We start from the raw sequence: 24,905 nt of genomic DNA on the forward strand, positions 1-24,905 counted from the left end.
TTAGGGTGGGCCTTAATCCAGTATGTAAATTTGGACACACACAAATTGGGGGTTGGGGGGTGGGGGGTGGCGGGCAATGAGAAGACCCCGGGAGAAGATGAACAAGCCAAGGGGAGAGGCTTTCCCTCATGGCCTCAAAAGGACCCAGCCATGCCCACACCTTGATCTCAGACTTCTAGCCTGCGGAACTGTGAGAAAATAAATTTCTGCTGTTTAAGCCATCTAGCCAGTGATACTTGATTATGCCCTGGCAAACTAATACACAGGCTAATGTCAGCCTCTTACTGCGTCGCCCCATGGGGGTTGAGCACTATGAGGCTCTGGTGAGTAATACAAGGGCTGTCCTCTGATTCAGAAATCTCATATTTCTTGTCAAAATATACCTATATCTATATATAGATATACACTTCTTTGAGGTACCAATACCATACTAATTGCCCTAGTTATCACCTAAAGTCACTCAATTTCTTTAAAGATAAATACTTTACTTGGGGTAAAACTACCTGCCATTTCTGCACTGGGGGCATAGGAGAGGGGGTACTGACAAGTGAGCGCATAACTGGGCCCTATCTTTTCAGCCCTTCACAACAGATACATCCCAAGTTCAGAGTCTGTGAGGACTCTGCTGGGACTCCCTCCATAGCCGCAGAGCTCCACGTGTACTCTAGGCTGCGCCAGCCATGATTCCTCCATCTGCTTTCCATCTTCTAGAAAATGTTTTAACTATCATCTGCTGATAACCATCTCTTACTTTCTTTGATGTTGTAGATATTTAACTTTTACTCACACACAGTCATTTTAATGGGGGATCAAGAAGGGAGACGATGAGCACATGTGTGCAGATTGCCATCTTAAACTAGAAGTGCCCGTAGTTTCCCTTGAATATTGTTTCCTGATATTAAGAGACCCAGAGTTGTCTTAACTACAAGGAATATTCTCAAATAGCTAAATGAATACATGAGAAGTTATACAAAACTTCTTTTTCAAAACTTTTTTCAAGCTCTATTGAAATTTTTAAAGGAAAATTGAAGAAAGAAGTCTTTGAGGATAGCCTAAGGGTAGGAAAGAAGTTAAAACTTTCAGGATATAGAAACAAAGTTGTTCTCAAAGTTAGCAAAAGAACAACTCTGTCTGGAAACCGGAAAATGTTATACTTAGGTATAGAGTTTTTTGGATTTAGGTGTTATTAGTAGGTAGAAGGGAATATATTTTTAACTTTTAAAAGATACAATTTCTTACATTGTGTTTCAGAACTGGTCTCTGAATCATGGACTCTCAAGAATCTCACTAGGAATGCTCCCCAATGACTTTCCCTTGTCAAACAGCATTAAGACAACTGATTAGACACAAGACAAGCAGCCCAAGATAGAGGACCCAACCATGCTTTTACAGCTCAGATTTTCTGCCTTTCTACCACCACAGTGGAAGGGGAAAAAAACTCCTCTCAACTCCCTGAGAGATGTGTTCTTGCACACAAATTGGCATTTAGGCTCAACTGGATACTGAAGACCTGGTCCTTTAAGGCTAAGCAAGGAAGTCTCAGGCAGACAGGTTATTGCTTCTATATGTGCATCAGCACCTCTCATCTATGTCCTGTCTACTGCTTGGCAAGTGGCCTACTGGCTCTATATGGCTCTATGTCCTCAGAGTTATAACCTAATGAAAAGGCAAAAAGGTGAAAGAAAAACCTGATGAGGAGGAAGAGCAAGGACAGAAAAGAAGTACCTTACTGTCTACTTGACTGGACTCCCAGCAGGCAGACTATCATACTAGAGAATCCCAATGAAGGGTGTAGCATAGAGCATGCAACTGAGAAGAGCACACACAATATGAAACAGTAAATAAGTGATGGCTACAGCTCCCCAAACTCACTTGCAGCCTAGACAAAGATTCCTGCAGCCACAGGCAGATTAGTGCATGCCAGACATGGTTCTGAGCACTCTGCAGTCACTGTTGCATTTAATACTCACAATACGTTATCCTTGCTATGCAGATAAGGAGAATGAGGAACAGAGAGGCTAAGTAACTTGCCCAAAGTCACACAGCAGAGCCTCAGACCTAACACTGACAGTTACTCCTTACCTCCTTGTTCATTGTTTCACAAAACATTACCTTTAAATTGCTTTCTCTCAATTAACAAATAAATATTCTGCTAACAGAAGACTCAACAAAATATGTTCTCGAAGATAGGTGGGACAAAAAAAACCCCACGTTCCCTCAAAAGATAGCCCTCGTGGCATCATCCTTGAAAGGACCATGAAGCATAATCAGATTCACAGCCACTTTCTTAGCACCCAGCTTCTGGTTTCAAAGTTTGGATGATTAAAGGAAGCACAGGAGTGTTCTTTATTTTCCAGTTTCTGGAAGAGAAAAAAAGTGAACTTTCTCGCCTTGGAGGATACCATGAGACACAAAGGGTGCACAGTACCCCACCAAAAGAGGAAAACTTTTGACTAACCTTTCGAAACAAATATATCTTAAAATATTTGATTTGGACACTGATTCTATATAGAGATTTCAATACTCAGTAAAGGCAGAACATGATATGGAAACACCTACAGTAAAAAGAAGACGATGGGGTGTTAGCCAAGCCAGAAAGCTAAATCAGATAAAACAAAGGGAAAGGTTCTAAAATAAGAAAGAAAGTGGTATAGGATCCAAGGACTCCCACACCAAAATTACTGCAGCTTTAAATAACTGAAATAATTATATCTTGATAATATTTCCAGTGATCAAAAATTAGCACACAAACTGTGTTTTGAGAAGAAAACTAGTTTTGAGAAGTAAAGATTCTCCTTCACATATCTGTCCATAATGAAGAGAATTTGCTACTATTTAGTATTTATCCTTGGACACATTGTGGCTCTTTATTAATACTTAGTAGTCACACAGTTTCTTCACATTGAAGTTATCTGATTCCAAATGTGGAAGAGAAAAGGAAGTGAGTGGGTATATATGAGGAAAGAATGGAAGGAAGGAAGGAAGGAAGGGAGGAAGGAAGGAAGGAAGGAAGGGAGGAAGGAAGGAACTCAGCATGGGTGTGCCCAAGTATGGGAGACACCAAGAGTCAGAGAGTGACCCACTGTAAGAGTGACTGAGCGTGACAGCAACCAATTGTGAGCACGACCCAGCACAAGAAAGACCAGGTATGCATGACTGATTGCAAGAACACCCAAGGGCGAGCGAGACTAAGCACAAGCGTGACCCAGTATATCCTAGGGCTTTGGGTGGTCCAGCAGAGTGTGGCTATGAGACTCTTCTAGCAAATGCTTTTAAGGCTTCATATTCTGAGCTCAACAGTAAATTTTCAGGTTGAGAAACAACAACAAGTACTTAAGAAAAGAGTAATTATCCGTCAGGAATTGCCTGGGATGAAGGACCAACAATGGAAGTCTTTTCAAGGAGACCGCTATCCTTGAAGCCCGGATGAAGGTCTTCAGCCCGTCTCACCCATCCTCAACGTCCTGGCCTTATGTAACCCCATACGGAACCCAAGGGCTGGGGAGGAGCCATTTCCCACAGAGCAGGCAACTGCTTCCAAGATTTAAAGCCAGGGGATTTCAAGGCATCTGACTCAGATTATTAGTAAAGCAACTTACAGTTCTGTCTTTCCTAAATATTGTGACAAAGACTTTAATTTCATATTATGTCAAGAGTTTCATGGTGCCAAGAAGCTTTCCAGTACAGAATACTCCTATACGAATCCCACAGAAATCAAACAGCAAAAGCGGCAATCATAGCTACCACCTTTTGGGTCAAAATTTTGATTAAAACCAACTGACAACAAAAATGTATTTTATTAGCAGTAAGATTAAATCCAGAGCATGTGTCAAAGCTGTAAAGTCATAATTTCTCTAGATTACAACCGGAAGCAGTAATTTTATAACTCGGCCCCTCCCTAGCGCATAAGCCCAAAAATAGCTCAGACAGCCTCTACAGGGTGATGTCCAGCTCAGGGTAAGACCCTGGGGAGGTGCTGCTTTCTCTGGGCCCCCACTCCCCCAGCAGGGCCAGGGCTCCCTGCTCCTATGTGTTTATGGACCTGGGCGTGTCTCCCAATCCAGGGCCAGGATCAGGTATCACAGGAGTACAGTGTTCCCACACGCCCCGCATCAGCTGCTTCTGGGCAGACGTGCCCCTGGAGTGGTCTAATTAGCCACTATAAGGATGTCATGTTTTGCCAGCAATAATCAGTAACAGGTCATTTTTAGACATGAAAATATCCCTTCGGGCACGTCAGAGGTGGTGCCCTCATGCTTCAGTCACTACCATAAAGAGCTGATTCCTTTTTTTTTTTTTTTTCAATCCAACCAGGAATCACCTGGCTTATATTCATCCACTAGCTGACCATGCCCACATCTAACTTCTTACCCCTAATGCCATGCAAATATGCCCATGGCCTCTTCCTAATCCCAATGCAACTGTCTGAATTCTCATCCTTACCTTGGTTTGCTTGGATTAGTGACACAGTCTCCAAAAATGCCCAAGTCAACCCACCACTCCTAGCCACTGTCACAAGATTTTTCTGGAACACAGGCCTGCTCCACACTCAGAGGGGCCAACAGTCCTCCACAGGCAAGCCTTCTATCCAGGGAAACTGATCTGCTTCTCCCATTGCAAAACAGGATCAAGAACTATGCTCACCCTGAGGCTAAGATAAGAATAATATATTTTGCTTACTAGTTAAGTAAAAATCTAGGTGATTTTAAGGAAAAAAAAAAAGGCATTAAGTGTTTAGGAATGAGCTAAGCATTTTTTTCTCGTGTAGTAGGAACTATACCATGTGGAGTGGTAATAAACGAACACAAACTGGATGGACCTTGATGTTCTTACCACTGGGATTTGCTCTGCTTATTGTTCACAAAGCTATTTATAAAGGTTTTGTGAAGACCTAAAGCATTACAAAAACTATGTACTATGTTACACAAATTTTTATAATCTGAGGATCTTTAAAAATAGAAACCACTGCTACACAACTCAAAATCCACCCAAATACAAATTGTAACAAGTTTTACACATTTAAAACTACAATGCAGGGCCTTCCCTGGTGGCACAGTGGTTAAGAATCCACCAGCCAATGCAGGGGACATGGGTTCGAGCCCTGGGCCGGGAAGCTCCCACATGCCGTGGAGCAACTAAGTCCTGTGCGCCACAACAACTGAGCCTGCGCTCTAGAGCCCACGAGGCACAACTACTGAGCCCACGTGCCACAACTACTGAAGCCCATGCGCCTAGAGCGTGTGCTCCACAACAAGAGAAGCCACTGCTGTGAGAAGCCCACACACTGCAACAAAGAGTAGCACCTGCTCTCGGCAACTAGAGAAAGCCCGTGCATAGCAACGAAGGCCCAACACAGCCATAGATAGATAGATAGATACATACATACATACATACATAAAAAAACTACAAAGCAAAAGACAGAATCTTGGCCATGTCCACATCAGGAAACAGAATGAAAGGGGATGAGGCTGAATTATAAATTCCAGCCAAAAAAACAAACAAAACAGAAACAAAATAAATAAATAAATAAATAAAAAGAAAAAACAAACGAAAACCAAACCAAACCAAACAACACCAAAAAAACCCCAAAACACCACACTAAAACAAAACCAAAACAACGCTATTAATCAAGAGGGCATTAATGTTTAATTTCTCTTGTGGGTGCTGTATCACAATTCCTTAATCTCAAACACACAAAATTATCAGCAGAAATGGAATGGTACTTGTTTTTATTAAAAGAAAATTCTTTCCCAGTAATGTTAGTCCATGGAAGAACAAACATTAGTAAGATCCACAGCGGTCAAGTGGGAAGAAATGAGTGGTAATTTTTACACATTGGAAGAGTTGGTTTTTCATAAAAGTATAATTTTAGAGAAATGTGCAAGTCAGCTGCAATCATGAACCTTGTGTCATGCTCGATAATGAAAGCCACTTTTGTCTTCATGGGCTCAGTACAGCCCAGCCCCTGCTGAAACCCTGATATGCTGTACAGCTAACCAAGCTCTTACACTAGGGGGTGTGGGGTCGGGGTAAGAGAACAGCAACAAAATATAAATTGAAAACAAAATGAATACATTTCCTGAAACAAGGCCAAAATCTGAATAATCCTTAGGTAATGACCATTTATGCAGCTGATAGTTTTCCAAGTTTTTCTTTCCACACTTTTTAAATAACATGCGAATCTGGGCCAATTTTAAAGACAGAGATTACTCAGAACTATTTTTAGGTCATTTCATCCCATTTTTAGTCGACCAGTATAATCTAGGTGGTAGTTTCATTTCAGAGCTGCAGAGGAAGACATGCCTGAGTTCTCTGTGCAGAAGTGCCGGAATGAAAGCCTCCATCCTCCCAGGACACTGGCCAGTGATATTCCATCTCCCTTCCTGCTGTCAGCTTCTTAGTAATGCCAGTTTTCCTTGCTTCAGTAGTGGGTGGCTCTCCCTTCCCCCAAATATATGTCCATGTCCTGATACTGAGACCTTGTGAATGTTTTCTTACTTGGAAAAAGTGTCTTTGGAGATGTAATTAAAGATCTTGAGGTGAGATTCCCAGGGTGGGCTCTAAATCGAATGACATATGTCCTTTTGAGACAGATGAGAAGAAGACACAGACACGTAGGAGAAAATCAAACGAAGACAAGAGGCAGAGCCTGAAATGATAACTCAGAAATGATAACATAGAAAGCAAGGAACTACCAGAGGCTGAAAGATACAAAGATCCTCCCCCAGAATCTCCAGAGGAAGCATGGCCCTGTCGACACCCTGATGATGAACTTCTAGCCTCCAGAACCGTGAGAGAATAATTTTCTGTTGCTTTAAGCCATCCAGTTTGTGGTCATTGGCTTCAGCAGCCACAAGAAACTAATAAGGTCCAGATACACAGATAACTATCCTCATTTCTAAGTAGCAAATAATATCACTTAAATAGTCATGGGGGGCTTCCTAGGTGGCACAGTGGTTGAGAATCTGCCTACCAATGCAGGGGACACAGGTTCGATCCCTGCTCTAGGAAGATCCCACATGCCGCGCAGCAACTAAGCCCGTGTGCCACAACTACTGAGCCTGCACTTTAGAGCCCATAAGCCACAACTATTGAGCCCATGTGCTGCAACTACTGAAGCCCACGCACCTAGAGCCTGTGCTCCACAACAAGAGAAGCCACGGCAATGAGGAGCCCGTGCACCATAACGAAGAGTAGCTCCCACTCACTGCAACTAAAAAGAAATCCCATGCACAGCAAAAAAGACCCAACATAGCCAATAAAATAAATTAATTAATTAAATTAATTAATTAAAAAAATAGTAACGGGGACCAACTTCCCATCTTTAGAGCAATCTAAGCATTTGGTCTCTATAGATAAGACTGAACATAGGCACTGCTTCACATATTCAATGCTGTGCAAATACTCATAGTTGAAAAGATACAAGCTCGATGGACAGAATTAGCACGTTCACTTTGTGGGGGAGTGGGGGGGACGATGGGACATTTTTCAGTATTCCTTTAGTAAATAATTCACATGTTAGGAAGTAAGTTGGGAAGATGCCTGATTCTACAATCTCTCTCACACATTTTAATGACATTATTTTGTGGGTATTTGCTTTTCTTCATATACAGAAACACAATCACACTTCTGCTTTATTATACAGTGCAATTCTTAAAAGGAGGTAAATGAAAAAGCATACTCACAGATTTAGAAAACAAACTAGTGGTTAACAAAGGGGAGAGAGAGGAGGTGAGGGACAAATTAGGGGTATGATATTAAGAGATACAAACTGCTATTTACAAAAAAATAAGCAACAAAGATATATTGTACAGCACAGCAAATTATAGCCATTGTCTTGCAATAACTTTAATGGAGTATAATCTGTAAAAATACTGAATGCTCCAACCTGAAACTAACATTATAAATCAACTATACTTTAATTTAAAAAAAAAAAAAGGAAGTAGAAGAGAGAGGTATCTGCTCAGGGAAGAAAGAACTGTAACAGAACAGATGGCAGCAGGGGGCCACTGGATGCATAAGGGGACAAGACATACACAACAAGACAGAAGATCTTCAAAGACAGTGCTCAAAATGCGGGCGAAGGAAATTAATATGCACATCACAGAAGAAATCTCAGTCAAAACTTCACAGAAATATGGTCCACCTTTCCTTCAATGCATGGCTTTTTTTTTTTTAATTTCACAATGTTTTCAGATACAAGGAGATGCCTCATACTCAAATACTGACCTGTAATTATGTTATAAGTGTGTTTTCCAACCCAACTACATAAATACAGGTAAAACTCAAAATGCCTACTAACTTGAATGATAAATTCTAAAGGTAACATTTATTTCACTGAATGCCAAGACTACTGAATGGTCCACTAGTAATTTGCTAATACAACTTTAGAAGTGCTTTCAAAGGAAAAAAATATATATATCCCTCAAAATATAAGCAAACTATTCAATAAGACTCCATTACTATAAAAAGTTAAGGATTGATCTTATATAGCTCATAATCAGAGAAAGTAAGCCTGGATTGATTTAAGAAATCTGTAGTATCTTATGGACTTACTTATCCCAGTATGAATTTCATCACTAACTTTTACATATTCACAGAACTGAGGTAGGGACATTGTCCAACACTTAAATTTGGTATAAGGCAAAAATCAGTAGTCGAAATATAAAAATTACCTACCACTAGAACAAGGAAGTAGATATTAAAAATAAATTCAGTCTACCTTTACTGTTGAAGCAGTATTGCTTCCACAGCTATTGATGGAATCTTGAGAAACACCCTCCATGGAAAAATATTCAAGCATTAAAAAATTTTTTTCATCTGAATCTTAGCATATTAAAACATTATTGATAAGTATTTTGATGTCATATAATGAAATTATGATATGCCATAATGACAACTGTCTCACATAATTTAAAATTAAAACTAAGTAGTGATTTGTCATCATGGTAAAGATAAGAGGAAATTATAAAATGATGTTCCTGGATGGGAGGGGAGAGGAGGGGAGTCTAGGGGGGAAAGAATATATGCATGTGCATGGCTGAGTCGCTTTGTTGTGCATCTGAAACTACCACAACATAGTTAATCAGCTATACTCCAATATAAAATAAAGAGTTAAATAAAATAAAATGAAATAAAATGAAACAAAATAAAATGTTTCTAAATGATGAGGAAGAAATACAGGCTAAATTACAGTATTGCTTTTAGATTAAATTTGTAATTTCAATTCTTATTTATTTATTTGTTGGCTGCATTGGATCTTCATTGCTGCACACAGGTTTTCTCTAGTTGCAGAGAGCAGAGGCAACTCTTCATTGTGGAACGTGAGCTCCTCATCGCAGTGGCTTCTCTTGTGGAACACGGGCTCTCAGCACGTGGATTCTTAATCACTGCACCACCTAGGAAGTCCTTGTAACTGAATTTTTAAAAATCCATTAAGATTTTCACTTTCAGAGAGGGATGGGGAGGCAATAGAAAGATAAACCTGGTTAAGGAGGGTTAATTTTATATATAGTATGTGAATTTTACACCTCAATACACCTTTCTCAAGTGAGAGACTCGGGTACACCACAAAAAAAGTTTGGGAGGCATTTATTTATATTCCATCATACTGCCATAAATTAAAGATATTCCTTAATATGGACTTCCTAGGTGGCACAGTGGTTAAGAATCCGACTGCCAATGCAGGGGACACGGGTTCGATCCCTGCTCCAGGAAGATCCCACATGCCGCGGAGCAACTAAGCCCCATGCACCACAATGAAGAGTAGCCCTCGCTCAACACAACTAGAGAAAGCCTGCGTGCAGCAACGAAGACCCAACACAGCCAATTAATTAATTAATAAAAAAATTAAATAAGGATCACCCATAGTCAAGATAAAACACAATAAAAAACACAAGGGGAGGACTTCCTAGGTGGGCTGTGGTTAAGAATCCACCTGCCCGGCGTTGCGGCTGAGCTCGTGTGCGGCGGCGGAGTCAGCAGCGGCTGCAGCGAGGGAGTTTGGCGCGATGTCTCACACCATTTTGCTGGTACAGCCTACCAAGAGGCCAGAAGGCAGAACTTATGCTGACTATGAATCTGTGAATGAGTGCATGGAAGGTGTTTGTAAAATGTATGAAGAACACCTGAAGAGAATGAATCCCAACAGCCCATCTATCACATATGATATCAGTCAGTTGTTTGATTTTATTGATGACCTGGCAGACCTCAGCTGCCTTGTTTACCGAGCTGATACCCAGACGTACCAGCCTTATAACAAAGACTGGATTAAAGAGAAGATCTACGTACTCCTTCGTCGACAGGCCCAGCAGGCCGGGAAATAGTTGAGTTTGGAAGCGTTAAGGGGATGGGGGTGGGCTTGGAACACAGGTGTGTACAGCGTGCTGTTGTGGAAGTTTTGTATTATAGTAATCCTGTTTCCATTTTGGTACACTCTAGCCAGGATTGAATGTGTTAGATGAAATGTGAGGATCTTCTTCAATCTGAAACCCCCTTTGCGGCGCTCTTCTCCCCCTGCCCCCTTTTTTTTACTTAAACATTTTTATGATGATGTAGATTGGTTGGTTTTGTCAGTTAATGTTGGTTCCAGTCCTTCAAACTGTTATATCTGCTTTGTAACATTCACTGTACTAACCCTTCTTCAAACTGGGGTGGGGGGTGTGACGCAGTTTAGTTACATCCTCACGACAAAGTCTTAGTGAAAAACAAATAAATGTTCTTTAGTTAAAAAAAAAAAAAAAAAAAGAATCCACCTGCCAATGCAACTAGAGAAAGCCCATGTGCAGCATTGAAGACCCAATGCAGCCAATAAATAAATAAAATGAATAAATTAATTAATGTGTATAAAGATCTAGAGTTCACTAATTTATTGATAATAAATAGCCCCGAACCATCAGTATATTATTTACTATTATATAAATACTATTATATGAATATGATTATTTACAGTAATAGTAAAATGCTCTGTAGGAATTAATGGCCTCCATTACAGTCATAAAATGCAACTTCTTTGGAAGGCAAGAGGATCAATCACTGCTTAAATACAAAGGCAAGGGCTATACAATATGGCAACTAAGAACACAGGGTTCTGGTTTGGCATCTGTCTTCAGTAGACCCAAATCTACTACTGCATTTAAGGCCCTGGACAAATTACGCCATCTTAGTTGCAATCATGTCATTTGTAAAATGAGGATAATATAATGTACGGTTTTTGCAAACTATCTCACTAGGCACAATGACTGGCCCACGGTGGGCCATTACAAATGTTAGCTGTGCCCCTTAGCTGGCCTGGCTATGTTCCATGGCTACAGGTCAGGCGAGGGCACCCTAGAAATGCTTGTTGTTGATAACACAGGGTCATCAAGTAAGAGTGCCGTTCTTGAAAGTCTGCTGACCCTGAACCCTCATACATGACTGGCTTGAAATCAGTTTGTCAGGCTGTGTGGAAACTACTCAGGTTGACATATGCATACCACACAATACAGCAATTCTACTCCTAGGGATACTCTCAACAGAAATGATTACATATGTTCCCCAAAAGAACCAGACTGTTCATACCTGCAATATTCATAAAAGTCCCAAACCTGAGACAACCTAAATGCTTATCAAGAGTAGAACAGTATTCACCAGTTGAGTATATTAAGGATGAACAAACTAAGCCATGCAGTGACACAGATGGACACAAGAGTCCAGAGTGTATATTTCCATTTCAATCAAGTACAAAACCAGGCAAAACTAAGATGGTGCTAGAAGTCAGAATAGTGCCCCTCAGAGGAGGACGGTGACCAGAAGGGACCATGACAGGTGCCTCTGGGGTGCAAGATGGCTCTGTTTCTTGATCTGGTTAGATGCACTAGTTTAATCTGTAAAACTTCAAACGCTACACCCTTAAGATACATACACTTTTCTGTATACATATTATACTTCGCTAAAACTCTTTAGAAAATCTGCCTCTAAGGCTTCCTAGGTGCGGCAGTGGTTAAGAATCCGCCTGCCAAAGCAGGGGACATGGAGTCGATCCCTGCTCTAGGAAGATCCCACATGCCGCGCAGCAACTAAGCCCATGTGCCACAACTACTGAGCCTGTGCTTTACAGCCCGTGAGCCACAACTATTGAGCCCATGTGCTGCAACTACTGAAGCCCATGCGCCTAGAGCCTGTGCTCCACAACAAGAGAAGGCATGGCAATGAGGAGCCAGAGCACCACAACAAAGAGTAGCCCCCACTCACCGCAACTAGAGAAAGCCTGCATGCAGCAAAGAAGACACAACACAGCCAATAAATAAATAAATAAATAAATAAATTTACTTTTTTTTAATTAAAAAAAAAAATTCCTTTACCGCTGACAAAAAACAAGAAGTCTACACCCTGCCCAAGGACGTGTACCCAGGACAGCCCAACCACTCTGTCCCTAAAGGCCACAGATCAACATAAGCCTAACCACTTGTCAAGAGGTCCATGGGCCAGATGCAACTCTGAGCGATTTCTTCACTCAGTTCTAAGCCTGGTATCTCTCTGTTGCTTTTCACATGTTTGAAACTGGGTCCTTTGCCCTGGCATATTTCTTCTCTTCTAGACTTCAGTTATCATCTATATGGAAGGAATCTTCAAGCAAAAGACACATGTCAGGATACTGAAATGAACATCAGACTCTTTTCATGAAACACATCTAACCTCAGGCAACTAATTTAAAATGTGTCCACATTAAAGATACAATTTGAAAGAAATTAATCCTTAAAAGAATCATTTATTTGTAAGCAACTGAAATGAATACTACCAATTTACACAATTTTCTAATTATTAGGTGTACAGCAAACTGTATCAACCTTAGTGAAATTTATAAGGTATATGCAATACTATTTTAAAATACAAAGCACATAAAAAATTGTTCTCTGAAATTTTGTACGTTCAATTCTAAAACATCAAAATGACCATTTCTTTGGACCATTCTGCATGAAAGATAATTTCTTTTCAAAGTAAACATATCATCATAAAAGAGTATTTCAGTCAATAATGCTCCCTCCAGTAGATGGAACACTGGGGATTTTTTAAGGCAGTGAGACTATCCTGTATGATACTGTAATGGTGGATACACGTCATTATAGATTTGTCCAAACCCACAGAATGTACAACACAAAAAGTGAACCCTAATGTAAATGATGTACTTATACTTATAATAACGTATCAATCAATACAGGTTCATCAATTATAACAAATGTACCACACAAAGAGGTTAATACCAGGAGAACTAGGGCAGGGACAGAGAGGAGAGGCAACATTACGTGAACTCTGTACTTTCTGTTGAATTTTTCTATAAACCTAAATCTGCTTTAAGAAATGAAGGCTAGGACTTCCTAGGTGGCTCAGTGGTAAAGAATCCGCCTGCAAATGCAGGGGACACGGGTTCGAGCCCTGCCCTGGGAAGATTCCACGTGCCGCGGAGCAACTAAGCCCATGCACCACAACTACTGAGCTGTGCTTTAGAGCCCATGAGCCACAACTACTGAGCCCATGTGCTGCAACTACTGAAGCCCATGCCCCTAGGGCCTGTGCTCCACAACAAGAGAAGCCACTACAATGAGGAGCCCGTGCACCACAATGAAGAGTAGCCCCCGCTCACAGCAAATGGAGAAAGCCTGTGTGCAGCAACGAAGACCCAACGCAGCCAATAAATAAATAAAATAAATTAATTAAAAAAAAACTAAAAAAAAAAAAAAGAAATGAAGCCTATTAATTTAAAAATAAAATAAAATAATACTCCCTCCTAGCTTTTAAGATTTCCATATTTCACTTTGCTGGTTTTGCAGAAAACACCCATCTTAGAACACAAAAGCTGCAGGAAAGGACAAAAAGCTTTTACACATTTTCAAAGGTTTACAATTAAACACACAAACACTTTTTACCCATTATTAGTGACTATCTAGACATAATTTAAAAAATTCATCATGGAGAATAACTATCTCAGTTTTGTTTTGTTTTATTTTAAACTGGGCTGGTATACTGCTCTTCTGTGTAAAAAAATATAATACAAAGTGTATTCAAATAAAAACAAGAATAAGGGTTGACTTTAATACCTCGGGGAGAAATCCGATCGATTGGGTCCATAAGGAAAGATGTATGCATTAGGTGCTCCCTAATTACGACTGCTTTGGTGGGCAGCAGCATTGGTGAAACAGATGTTGCAGACCTATTAAAGAAGGGGTTTCAGACATCTGCTTACAATTTTAAGGCAATTGTAAATACAGCAGAGAAGGTCAATTGGGCCAATTAAGGCCGATGTGCAAATCCACCACTGCAGGTTTCTTTTCAAGCTTACATGGACTTGATTTTTTATGCTTCTATTTTCCTCAACCACAATTTTTTTTTTAAACACAGGAAATGGGTTTAATAACAACTTTGGCCCATTTTGATTGTGATTTTTTTTTAACTAGCAACAAACTTTCTGTTCAAGGTATTAACTGCACACCTCTTCTTTCATGATGACTCATTCTGTCTCCTCCCCTTCCTCCTCCATGCTCACTGCCTGCTGCTCAGCTCCCTGCAAAGGGGGTCCCAGGGAGGTGAGGAAAAACCAGAATGAACAAGGGCAGGCATCACCTCCAGAAGAGTCAGTACTATGACATGCAGCAGGGAGCATTTGCTATTTCTACCATAGGCATCTTCAATGCCCTGAATTAGAAAATCCTGAAGTTTCACGACCACTAAAACCACAGCCAATGTTTCTCCCCCTGCTCTTAAGTATGCAAAAACTAAAATTGTCCCTCAATATGAAAAGCTCACGCCAGTCAGAGATAATATGAGGAAGGTCCTCCCAGGAAACTCTAGGCAGTGTTCCAAAGACAAAGGCTGCTTCCCTGCTCAAAGGCTGGTCCGGGTCAAGTGAGACTCAGAAGGAGGCACAAGGTCAGCGAACAGACAGGGTTTCCACCCCAAACATGAAATAGGTAATTTTTCTTAAAGCTGTAAGTTTAATAGTTTGATTTTTGGGGTCACTAGGTAGATATAAATGTCCAAGTAGCCCAGGCATCAAAATGGCCTCCTTTGATGGAAATAAGAAATAAGCCTGACCTACCATCTTTCCCATGAGCTCAGAGAGACTGGCAGACTTTTTGGTGGCCCACACCACTATCTTACTGCCCACATCACTATTTTTATTCTCTTTATAGAGAGAGAGAAATAAAAAAACAAGCAAGAGCTAGATTCAAATTCAAAGTCTGTGCTTTCTAGCTGAGAGACCGCCGCTTTGTTTTCACATCTATAAAACGAGACTATTGCCACCTTCTAAAGCTTTAAATGTTGACACATAGTAGGCACTCAATAAATGCTGAGTTTCTGCCCTCCTCTGACACATGCAGGAGCGCCACCAAGACAATTCTAGGGGCTAGGACCTGTGCTCCCAAAGAGGGGGGTGGGGAGGACACCTTTCTCTTGAGTTTCTATTTGTTTGTTTATTTGGGGGAAAGGTCTATTCAGGTTTTGTGTTGTTGATGTTGCTGTTGCTTTGTTTTTGGTTAAACAAAAAAGAGAGTGAATAACGAAAGTATGCAGTTACGTTCTTTTAAAAAAGAGAATCTTTTAGGATGGGAAGAAATAACATTAAGAAAAAAGAAAATTCTGAAGGAACGTCAATATAACACAGAAATCTAAGCTGAGAGAGAACTTATGTTCCCTTTTTACTTTTCAACCTTGAGGCTCAGTTTGCTCAGGTCTGAGAGAGAATAAAGAGTTCTGCTTGTCTAAACAACTGCTAAATCTGAAAGCAAACAGCTCAACTCATGTGCTTCTTCGGCAACATTCCTGTCAATAAGCCCGTCTTTGCTTCATCGGTCCAGCCATGCCAGATTTACAGCCGGCTGCTTATCCCTTGTCCAGCACGCAAGGGGATTTTCAAAAGGCCATTCTAAGAACAGCTCTCGCAATTTTTGCAGCCTCTTCAAAAACACAAAAATCTGATTCCTTTCAGCTATGCAGCTTAAACCAATTTTAAAATCTCCCTTTTGTAAATAGTGATGTTGGGAATACCACCACTGCCACAGTATAAGACAACTGTATTTTTCTCTTTTGCAACAAATTACCATTGTTTTATCATTGAAAAGTTTCAGGCAGAAACCCTAAGAAAAACTACCCAGGGTTCAGAATATACAAATGGCACCAGATGCTGATTCTAAAAAATTAAGGGTTTAGCATAGGACATAGTATAAAAAACTGACCAATAAATAAGAGCCGGTATTCATGGCAGCACACTAAAATCAAGACCTAGTACAAACTTGTTTCTATGAATCCTTTAAAAGGAATTTCACAGTCCTAACAGTATCAGCACCGAAAGTTACAGTAAGCAATAAGAGTAAATGCAAATATCTGTATATATATGTTATCCTTCATGATAGTAGACATAAAAGCATTAATAACTAAAGTACCTCAATTGTTTAATATCTCAAAAGTAATTTTTATTTAAAATATTGCATTAGGTAAATTGTAAAATCAAACTAAACTTTGGGTTGAAACTCCAAAGAACTGGGATATCACTGAGCTAAAAGAAAAGACCATAAAGAGAATCCTCCCCCTAGTATTCCATACCCCTAAAACACTGACACTTTGGTCCCTTCAACAGGATTTGTTTTTTCTTCCTGTTTACAGCAGCAGCACATATTCACAGAACAAAATTTTTTAAAATTCAGAAGAATCACGGGGCGGGGGCGGTGGCCATCACCCATAATTCTATTCCCCACAAAGAACTGCCTTTAATATACTCTGGTGAGCTTTTCTACCTTCTTTCAACCTATACACAAACCTTATTTATTTAATTTTGCAAAATGAAAATTAGGTTATACTCTGGGTATTGTTTTTTGATCTATTTTATTGTTTTTAACAGCTATACAAATAGTTCTAACAAACTCTACAGACAGTTAATCAAATGGATATAAAATTTAACCTATTATTAGGCACTGAGACAGTCACTGTTTTTCTGTATTGTACATAATGCAGCAATAAATATGCAGATATATATACCTTCCTGCCCACTGAGTCTTCTTGGTTTAAGTTCCTACAAACTGAATTATCAGATCAAAATATACACACATTTTAAGGCATGTGTTACACAAGATACACCAGAAAGGCTGTATTAATCCTGCACCAACAGTGTGAGAATACCCTTTTACCTACACCTTTTGTGTATTGAAAATATAAACCCTTTGATTACTATGTATTATTCCAAATATTTTTTCTCCATTGGTCATCTGACTATTTCAGAGTGTTGCTTGACATACAGAAATGTATTACTATACAGAAACCTATCCTTTTCTTTTAGCATTTTTCCTTGGATTTTTAGGTTTAGGAAGGCCTTTCCTATGTCAAGAGCAAATAAACAATAGGTTTTACATATTGAACTAATATTGGGAGGGCACTGATTTTGATTGCAATGATTGAGAGGGCAAAACACAGTCAGGGAAAGAAAAAAGAAATCCCAAGGCGGTGAGAAAGAGGTGAGAAGGCTTCTAAAAATAACATTTGGCAGACATCGCTAAATGCAAGTCTAATTTGCTTCTTAGTTAATGAAGGAGAAAATGGAGATGGTGAAGGAATAAAAGGTCCATTCTAGAATGGAAATAATAAAATCCCCTCTGAAGACAATACCAACATTCTTGTTATACACGGAAATCTAATCCTAAAATAATAAAGAATATATTGATATAACAGCACTGTGAATAAATTCCATTTAAGCTATGTTATTCTAACAATGACCCAGAAAATGTTGAAACTAAAGTAGTTTGTTATGTGCCCAGTTTAGGGAGGATAATACCCACTTAGAGAACCACAGGGTCTCAGTAACATACTTGGAAAAGGCCTTTTGGTCTGCAATCAATTAATCAATAATTATGTGCCAATAGGCTAACTTGGACAGTTTATAAAGATATCAAACACAAGCACATGTGCATAACATTTAAATTTTACTTATTTCAAAAAGTTTTAAAAATCTATTAAACTTGGTTCATTTTTCTAGTCATTAAACATAGTCATAATCTCATCAGGGTCCAGCAGAAAGAATGAGTTTGGCAGCATTTGGCCAAGCCCCTGCACCTCCTTCCTGCGGGTGGAGACGGAACCCCTGGGAGCGTCTGGGTGGGAGGCAGCCAGAGACTGGCCCAGACCAACAAACTAGAACCCCTGCGGCGCTGGGGGGGCAGGGGGGGGGGGCGGGTGGCAAGAGTGCCCCGAAGGTTCTCCCCGGACTCTACCTGAGACTCTACCTGCCTTCGCTCTCTAACTTGCTTTCCTCCATCCTCCAACCTTCCTAATTTTGTAAGCTACCCAGCATCCAGCCTCCCATACATTTCTTCTCTGCTCAAGTTACCTAAGTCTTGACAAGTAAAAAACTCAGTAGTTTCTGACACAAAGTAAAACTTAAAGCTCAGGAGAGATGGCTTTGATGCAAAATGTCCTTAGCCCTGAAGTATGCTTACCCTATTAAAAAGCTACCTTGTTTCAGCTCTTTCTTTCCCATTACATCTCACAGGGTTTTTCACCTAAATTTGTTCCTTTCACTTTCTTCTCTTCGTGCTCAACACCGCTTCGTAAAATTGGTCAAGCGGGAGAGATAAGGGGTGAGAGCAGAGTCGGGAAGAAAATGGGAAAGTTGGTCAATTTCTTACTACTTCTCAGAAAAAGTACACAATAAGTGCGTTCTGCAAAAGGACCAACCTCGGGTACAGGCATCACAGTCTTTACTGCGTGCATCATTTTTATTCATTTCTACCACTGCTTTCAATATTTCCCCCAACCACTATATCTCTACCATTGCTTTTCCCTTTGTCCCTCCCAAGTTTAATTCAGGATGTGATGGATTCTAGCATACTTATAAATTGCCTTTTATAATTTCTGGGAAAGAGAGGGGCAGAAGAAACAGAGGGAAAGAAAGGAAGCGAGGAAAAGCACGAATTCAAAAACTTTCAAACGCAAGCACAACTTTCTTACACGTTCTTTGGCTTTCTAGGACACAGCGCACACCATCACTGCAAGATTCTCATGATTAATGAGGACTGAAAATGTCTTAAAATACAGCCATCTTCTAAGTGGGGCAAAACATCTTTCAAAGAGGGCATGTAAGCACGAATGGTTGTAAGAGAAAAAAAATCCCCAGAGCTTCAACTTTCCATATGTGTTCTTTCCTAAAACACATCTATTTCAGAATGGGCTTGGAGTCTAGGCATACACAAGCTCTACTTTTAAAGCTCCCCTGAAACGCCTGCCTCCCTCCTACATGACAAGAAAAGGAATACCACTTACCTTCCCTGGGTCAACTGTAGCACAGCCCAGGATGTAAAAACCTCCCGTGGGGGTAACAAAGGAGTAATGCAGCCTTAATCAAACCCCATAAACAAGACATCGTTCCCCATCTTAGATACATTTTGCAAAGTGTAAATTTAGAAATGCTGCATCGTTCTTCACTGAGGTATATTCTAGGGTCTGGCAGAGGGAGTGCAGACAATTTCACTTAACAGTCTTGCCTCTTCCATGACCTAGCTGATATTTAAGAACACTTTACTCCCAGAGAAACACCAAGGAGAACTATTTAAGATGGGGGCACCTTGTTTCATTCAGGGGACAAACTCCACTTCTCATTTATTTATCCATCTTCAAATTGGAATGAAATGAGATGTGATCACTGAGGTATAAATACTAACATTTTAATCTGAATTGAAATAAAATCGTGTGGGGAGGTTGGGAGGGAGCCTCAAGAGGGAGGGGATATATGTATACATACAGCAGAAACTAACAACACATTGTAAAACAATTATAATCCAATAAAGATGGGGGGTGGGGGGGAGAGAAGAAAAAGAAATGGTAAACTTTCCAACAGAAAAACCTCACTGGTAACCAATGAGGACTGGCTTTGCCAATTAGGCTATATGGCAGGAACTTTCCAAAAATTGGAAGAGGTAAATCTGCAGTTCAAGGATTTTATGCAAGTACATTTAAAACATAGGATAAAAGAAAATCATTTTGTTTAAAAAGTGTATTATATTATTTGGATGTGTTAAAATTAACTATTTCCAGGCCTTCCCATGTGGCGCAGTGGTTAAGAATCCACCTGCCAATGCAGGGGACGCGGGTTCAATCCCTGATCCAGGAAGATCCCACGTGCGTCAGGGCAACCAAGCCCATGCACCACAACTACTGAGCCTGAGCTCTAGAGCCAGCGAGCTACAACCACTGAAGCCCGCGTGCCTAGAGCCCGTGCTTCACAAGAGAAGCCACGGCAGTGAGGAGCCCACACACCACAACAAGGAGTGGCCCCTGCTCTCTGCAACTAGAGAAAGCCCGTGTGTAGCAACGAAGACCCAATACAGCCAATAAATAAGTAATAAATTTTTTTTAATTAACTATTTCCATTTTCTCAACTATTCTCAAATAGATTAAAGTAGGTATCTCTAAGAATTAATAGGTAGAATTATAAAAATTTGTTAAGTCATAATAAAGTCTCTTAGGCATGATGAGATGTTTTAAAGAGTAAGTGACTGGTAATAATCCTTTCATAAATCAGGTGGTTTCCAGTTCCTTTCATTCAACAAAACTGAAGGAGGACCTCGATTATTAACTGACAGATCAGTAAAAATAATTATTGAGAGCAATATAATTTTAGCATATAACCTGAAAATATTTTTTAGAAATGAGTGATGTTGCTACAAAAGAAAAAAACCTTTCCATTCTCACCTACTTTTTTATGTGAAGAAACTTTCTCATTGGTTACATATATTAAAATAAATAAAAATTAAAAAACAAAAACAAAAAACATAATTAATGCTAACATCTCTCATTCTGTCAATAAGTTCATGTTCATCCACAGATAAATGTACTAACTGAAACAAATTACCCCCATTATACCAGTGTCAATAAATAGCATAATTACATACCACTGACGATTACAAAGAGAGCTCAATCCAGAAGAATTTTTTTATTCTTGGATCTTTATGTTCAAAGAAAATTACATGTTTTTATTGCAGAGAAATTCCTAGGGTGATCAATAAAAGACTTTCAAGCATAAAAACGTTTTACATGAGTATAAAATTCTTTGAGGGAACTGGAAAATTATTGAGTTCAAAGAGATAAAATTACAACATAAAATTTTGACTATCAAAGAAGAGTTTCATATAATTTTTAATGGATGAAGTAGGCCTAAAATAGGTAGATTCATTAGATAAATTTTAGAAAGAGATACTATTCTTTTGAATATTAACATTTATCATATCCTGTGCAATTATTTAAAAGTGTTAGATTTCAGCTTAAACACATGTAAGGGGATTTACAGATTATTTTAGGAGTGAGGAAGTTTAAAAAACCACTGCTGTAAACAACATCCCATTACTCTATCATGGAGACAAATGCTCACTGGGTTCCCACCGGAGGCAGGCATGTCCTGGATGCTTAAGAAGAAGCCCTTGTCAAAAGATAATTTATAACGTACAACAGTTGCAGCAAGCGTGTATGGATCCTCAGAGCTCTGCACAAGGAGTGACTTCTTGGGATTGCTCTGACAATGCAACACCGCAGAACAGAATAGCCCTTTCTCCCCATGCATGAAGAAGGTACCAGTTTTCCTCCTGTCTGTGAGAGTATGGCCAACAATATGAACAGTTTGAGGAGGGAAAAGAAAGCTTAACAAGAGATATTGCATTGATGAAGCCAATGTCACAAGGTAGACCCCAGGGGACACCTCAAAACTTGGGCCCAGGGCCTCACTCTGCCCTGCAATGAGCAGCCACTCTCCCATCCACTGAAACAAATTTCTAATGGCCCTCTGGTCACTCACGTTGATGTAAAACCTGTTCATAATTATCTGACATGAGGGCCTCATTTTATTTTTATATAAAAACAAAAAGCACTTTCTGTACAGTTTTATTATGCTCCTAATTTTCCAGGAGTGTTACCACCACATAAATCAACAAAGGATGGGTAAAGTCCAAACAGAGTACAGAGTTGTTTCCCATTATGAAAAACCCTGTCATCCAAGGCAGCACCACTCATGGCGTCTGCATCTTTATGAGTCTGTCCAGCAGGCACCATATTCACGTACAGGGACAAACATTTAAATACTTCACATGTTTTCTTGAACAGTCAGATATGCACACATAATAAGATGGATAATATTTTACCTTACTCTCTTTTCATTTCTCCTTTTTATTTTTTTAATCAGTAAGTTATACTTTATTTTTTTGACATACAATAAACTGCATATATTTAAAGGGTATAACTTGATATTTTGTTCTTATTAGTAATGTATATATGACAATCCCAATCTCCCAATTCACTCCCCACCAACCCTCCCCGCTTTCCCCACTTGGTGTCCATATGTTTGTTCTCTACATCTGTGTCTCTATTTCTGCCTTGCAAACCGGTTGAATTGTACCATTTTTCTATATTCCGCATATGTGTTAATATACGATATTTGTTTTTCACTTTCTGACTCACTTCACTCTGTATGACAGTCTCTAGGTCCATCCATGTCTCTACAAATGTCCCAATTTCGTTCCTTTTTACCACTGAGTTAATATTCCATTGAATATATGTACCACATCTTCTTTATCCATTCATCTGTTGATGGACATTTAGGTTGCTTCCATGTCCTGGCTATTGTAAACAGAAACAGTGCTGCAATGAATATTGGAGTGTATGTGTCTTTTTGAATTATGGTGTTCTCCGGGTATATGCCCAGTAGTGGGACTGCTGGGTCGTATGGTAATTCTATTTTTAGTTTCTCAAGGAACCTCCATACTGTTCTCCACAGTGGCTCTATCAATTTACATTCTCACCAACAGTGCAAGAACGTTCCCTTTTCTCCACACCCTCTCCAGCATTTACTGTTTGTAGATTTTCTGATGATGCCCATTCTAACCGGTGTGAGATGATACCTCATTGTAGTTTTGATTTGCATTTCTCTAATAATTAGTGATGTTGAACAGCTTTTCATGTGCCTCTTGGCCATCCGTATGTCTTCTCTGGAGAAATGCCTATTCAGGTCTTCTGCCCATTTTTTGATTGGGTTGTTTGTTTTTCTGATATTGAGCCGCTTGTGCTGTTTGTATATTTTGGAAATTAATCCCTTGTCAGTTGCTTCGTTAGCAAATATTTTCTCCCATTCTGTGGGTTGACTTTTCGTTTTGTCTATGGTTTCCTTTGCAATGCAATCCCTATCAAGTTACCAATGGCATTTTTTTTTACAGAACTAGAACAAAAAATCCTAAAATTTGTATGGAGACACAGAAGACCCTGAATAGCCAAAGCGATCTTGAGGGAAAAAGAAAACAAAAAAACAAGACAAAAAAAACCCAAACAAACAAAAAACGGATCTGAAGGACTCAGACTCCCTGACTTCAGACTATACTACACAGTGATCAAGACAGCATGGTACTGGCACAAAAACAGAAATATAACTCAATGGAACAGAACAGAAAGCCCAGAGATAAACCCACTCACCTATGGTCAACTAAGCTATGACAAAGGAGCCAAGGATATACAATGGAGAAAAGACAGCCTCTTCAATAGCGGTGCTGTGAAAACGGGACACCTACATGTAAAAGAATGAAATTAGAACACTTCCTAACACCATGCACAAAAATAAACTCAAAATGGATTAAAGACCTAAATGTAAGGCCAGATACTTTAAAACTCTTAAGAGGAAAATATGGGAAGAACACTCTTCGACATAAATCACAGCAAGCTCTTTTTTGATCCAACTCCTAGAGTAATGGAAATAAAAATAAATAAGTGTGACCTAATGAAACTTTAAAGCTTCTGCACAGCAAAGGAAGCTATAAGCAAGACGAAAAGACAACCCTCAGAATGGGAGAAAATATTTGCAAACGAACCAACAGACAAAGGATTAATCTCCAAAATATATAAACAGTTCATGGAGCTCAATATCAAAAAAACAAACAACCCAATCAAAAAATGGGCAGAAGACCTAAATAGGCATTTCTCCAGAGAAGACATACGGATGGCCAAGAGGCACATGAAAACCTGTTCAACATCACTAATTATTAGAGAAATGCAAATCAAAAGTATAATGAGGTATCACCTCACACCGGTTAGAATGGGCATCATCAGAAAATCTACAAACAGTAAATGCTGGAGAGGGTGTGGAGAAAAAGGAACGCTCTTGCACTGTTGGTGAGAATGTAAATTGATAGAGCCACTATGGAGAACAGTATGGAGGTTCCTTGAGAAACTAAAAATAAAATTACCATATGACCCAGCAGTCCCACTACTGGGCATATACCCAGAGAACACCATAACTCAAAAAGACACATGCACTCCAATGTTCATTGCAGCACTGTTTACAACAGCCAGGACATGGAAGCAACCTAAATGTCCAGCAACAGATGAATGGATAAAGAAGATGTGGTACATACATACAGTGGAATATTACTCAGCTGTAAAAAGCAATGAAACTGGGACATGTTTAGAGACATGGATGGACCTAGAGACTGTCATACAGAGTGAAGTCAGTCAGAAAGAGAAAAACAAATATTGTATATTAACACATATATGTGGACTACAGAAAAATGGTACAGATCAACCGGTTTGCAAGGCAGAAATAGAGACACAGATGTAGAGAACCAACATATGGACACCAAGTGGGGAAAGTGGGGAGGGTTGGGGGGGGAATGAATTGGGAGATTGGGATACCAAATTGTACACTCTAAATATATGCAGTTTATTGTAAAAAATAAAAAAATAAAAAGTTAAAAAAAAAAAAACAAAAAAGAAAAAAATGGGCAAAAAACCTAAACAGGCATACGGATGGCCAAGAGGCACATGAAAAGCTCCTCTCCTTTTTATTATGCTTAGAATATTATATTGATTTTTTTTTAAACTATGTCTGTAGGTTGGTTATATAGTCAATGGAT

The 24,905-nt window shown here is 39.5% G+C and overlaps 2 protein-coding genes across 3 annotated transcripts in view; one reads left to right on the forward strand and one right to left on the reverse strand.

Annotated features, from left to right (window-relative positions):
* HLCS (holocarboxylase synthetase) overlaps nucleotides 1-24,905 on the reverse strand; it is a 177,689-nt gene that overhangs the window by 67,566 nt on the left and 85,218 nt on the right. The window lies entirely within an intron of this gene.
* LOC130830024 (enhancer of rudimentary homolog) lies at nucleotides 9,949-10,646 on the forward strand. The gene has a single exon (XM_057696873.1). The coding sequence runs from the start codon at nucleotides 10,011-10,013 to the stop codon at nucleotides 10,323-10,325; it is 315 nt and encodes a 104-aa protein (XP_057552856.1). The 5' UTR covers nucleotides 9,949-10,010; the 3' UTR covers nucleotides 10,326-10,646.

Source organism: Hippopotamus amphibius, chromosome 10, assembly GCF_030028045.1.
Source record: "Hippopotamus amphibius kiboko isolate mHipAmp2 chromosome 10, mHipAmp2.hap2, whole genome shotgun sequence".
Lineage (NCBI taxonomy): Eukaryota > Metazoa > Chordata > Mammalia > Artiodactyla > Hippopotamidae > Hippopotamus > Hippopotamus amphibius.

What these genes read in the sequence shown, in the direction of transcription:
- LOC130830024 (XM_057696873.1), top strand. Translation starts at nt 10,011, where the DNA reads ATGTCTCACACCATTTTGCTGGTACAGCCTACCAAGAGGCCAGAAGGC.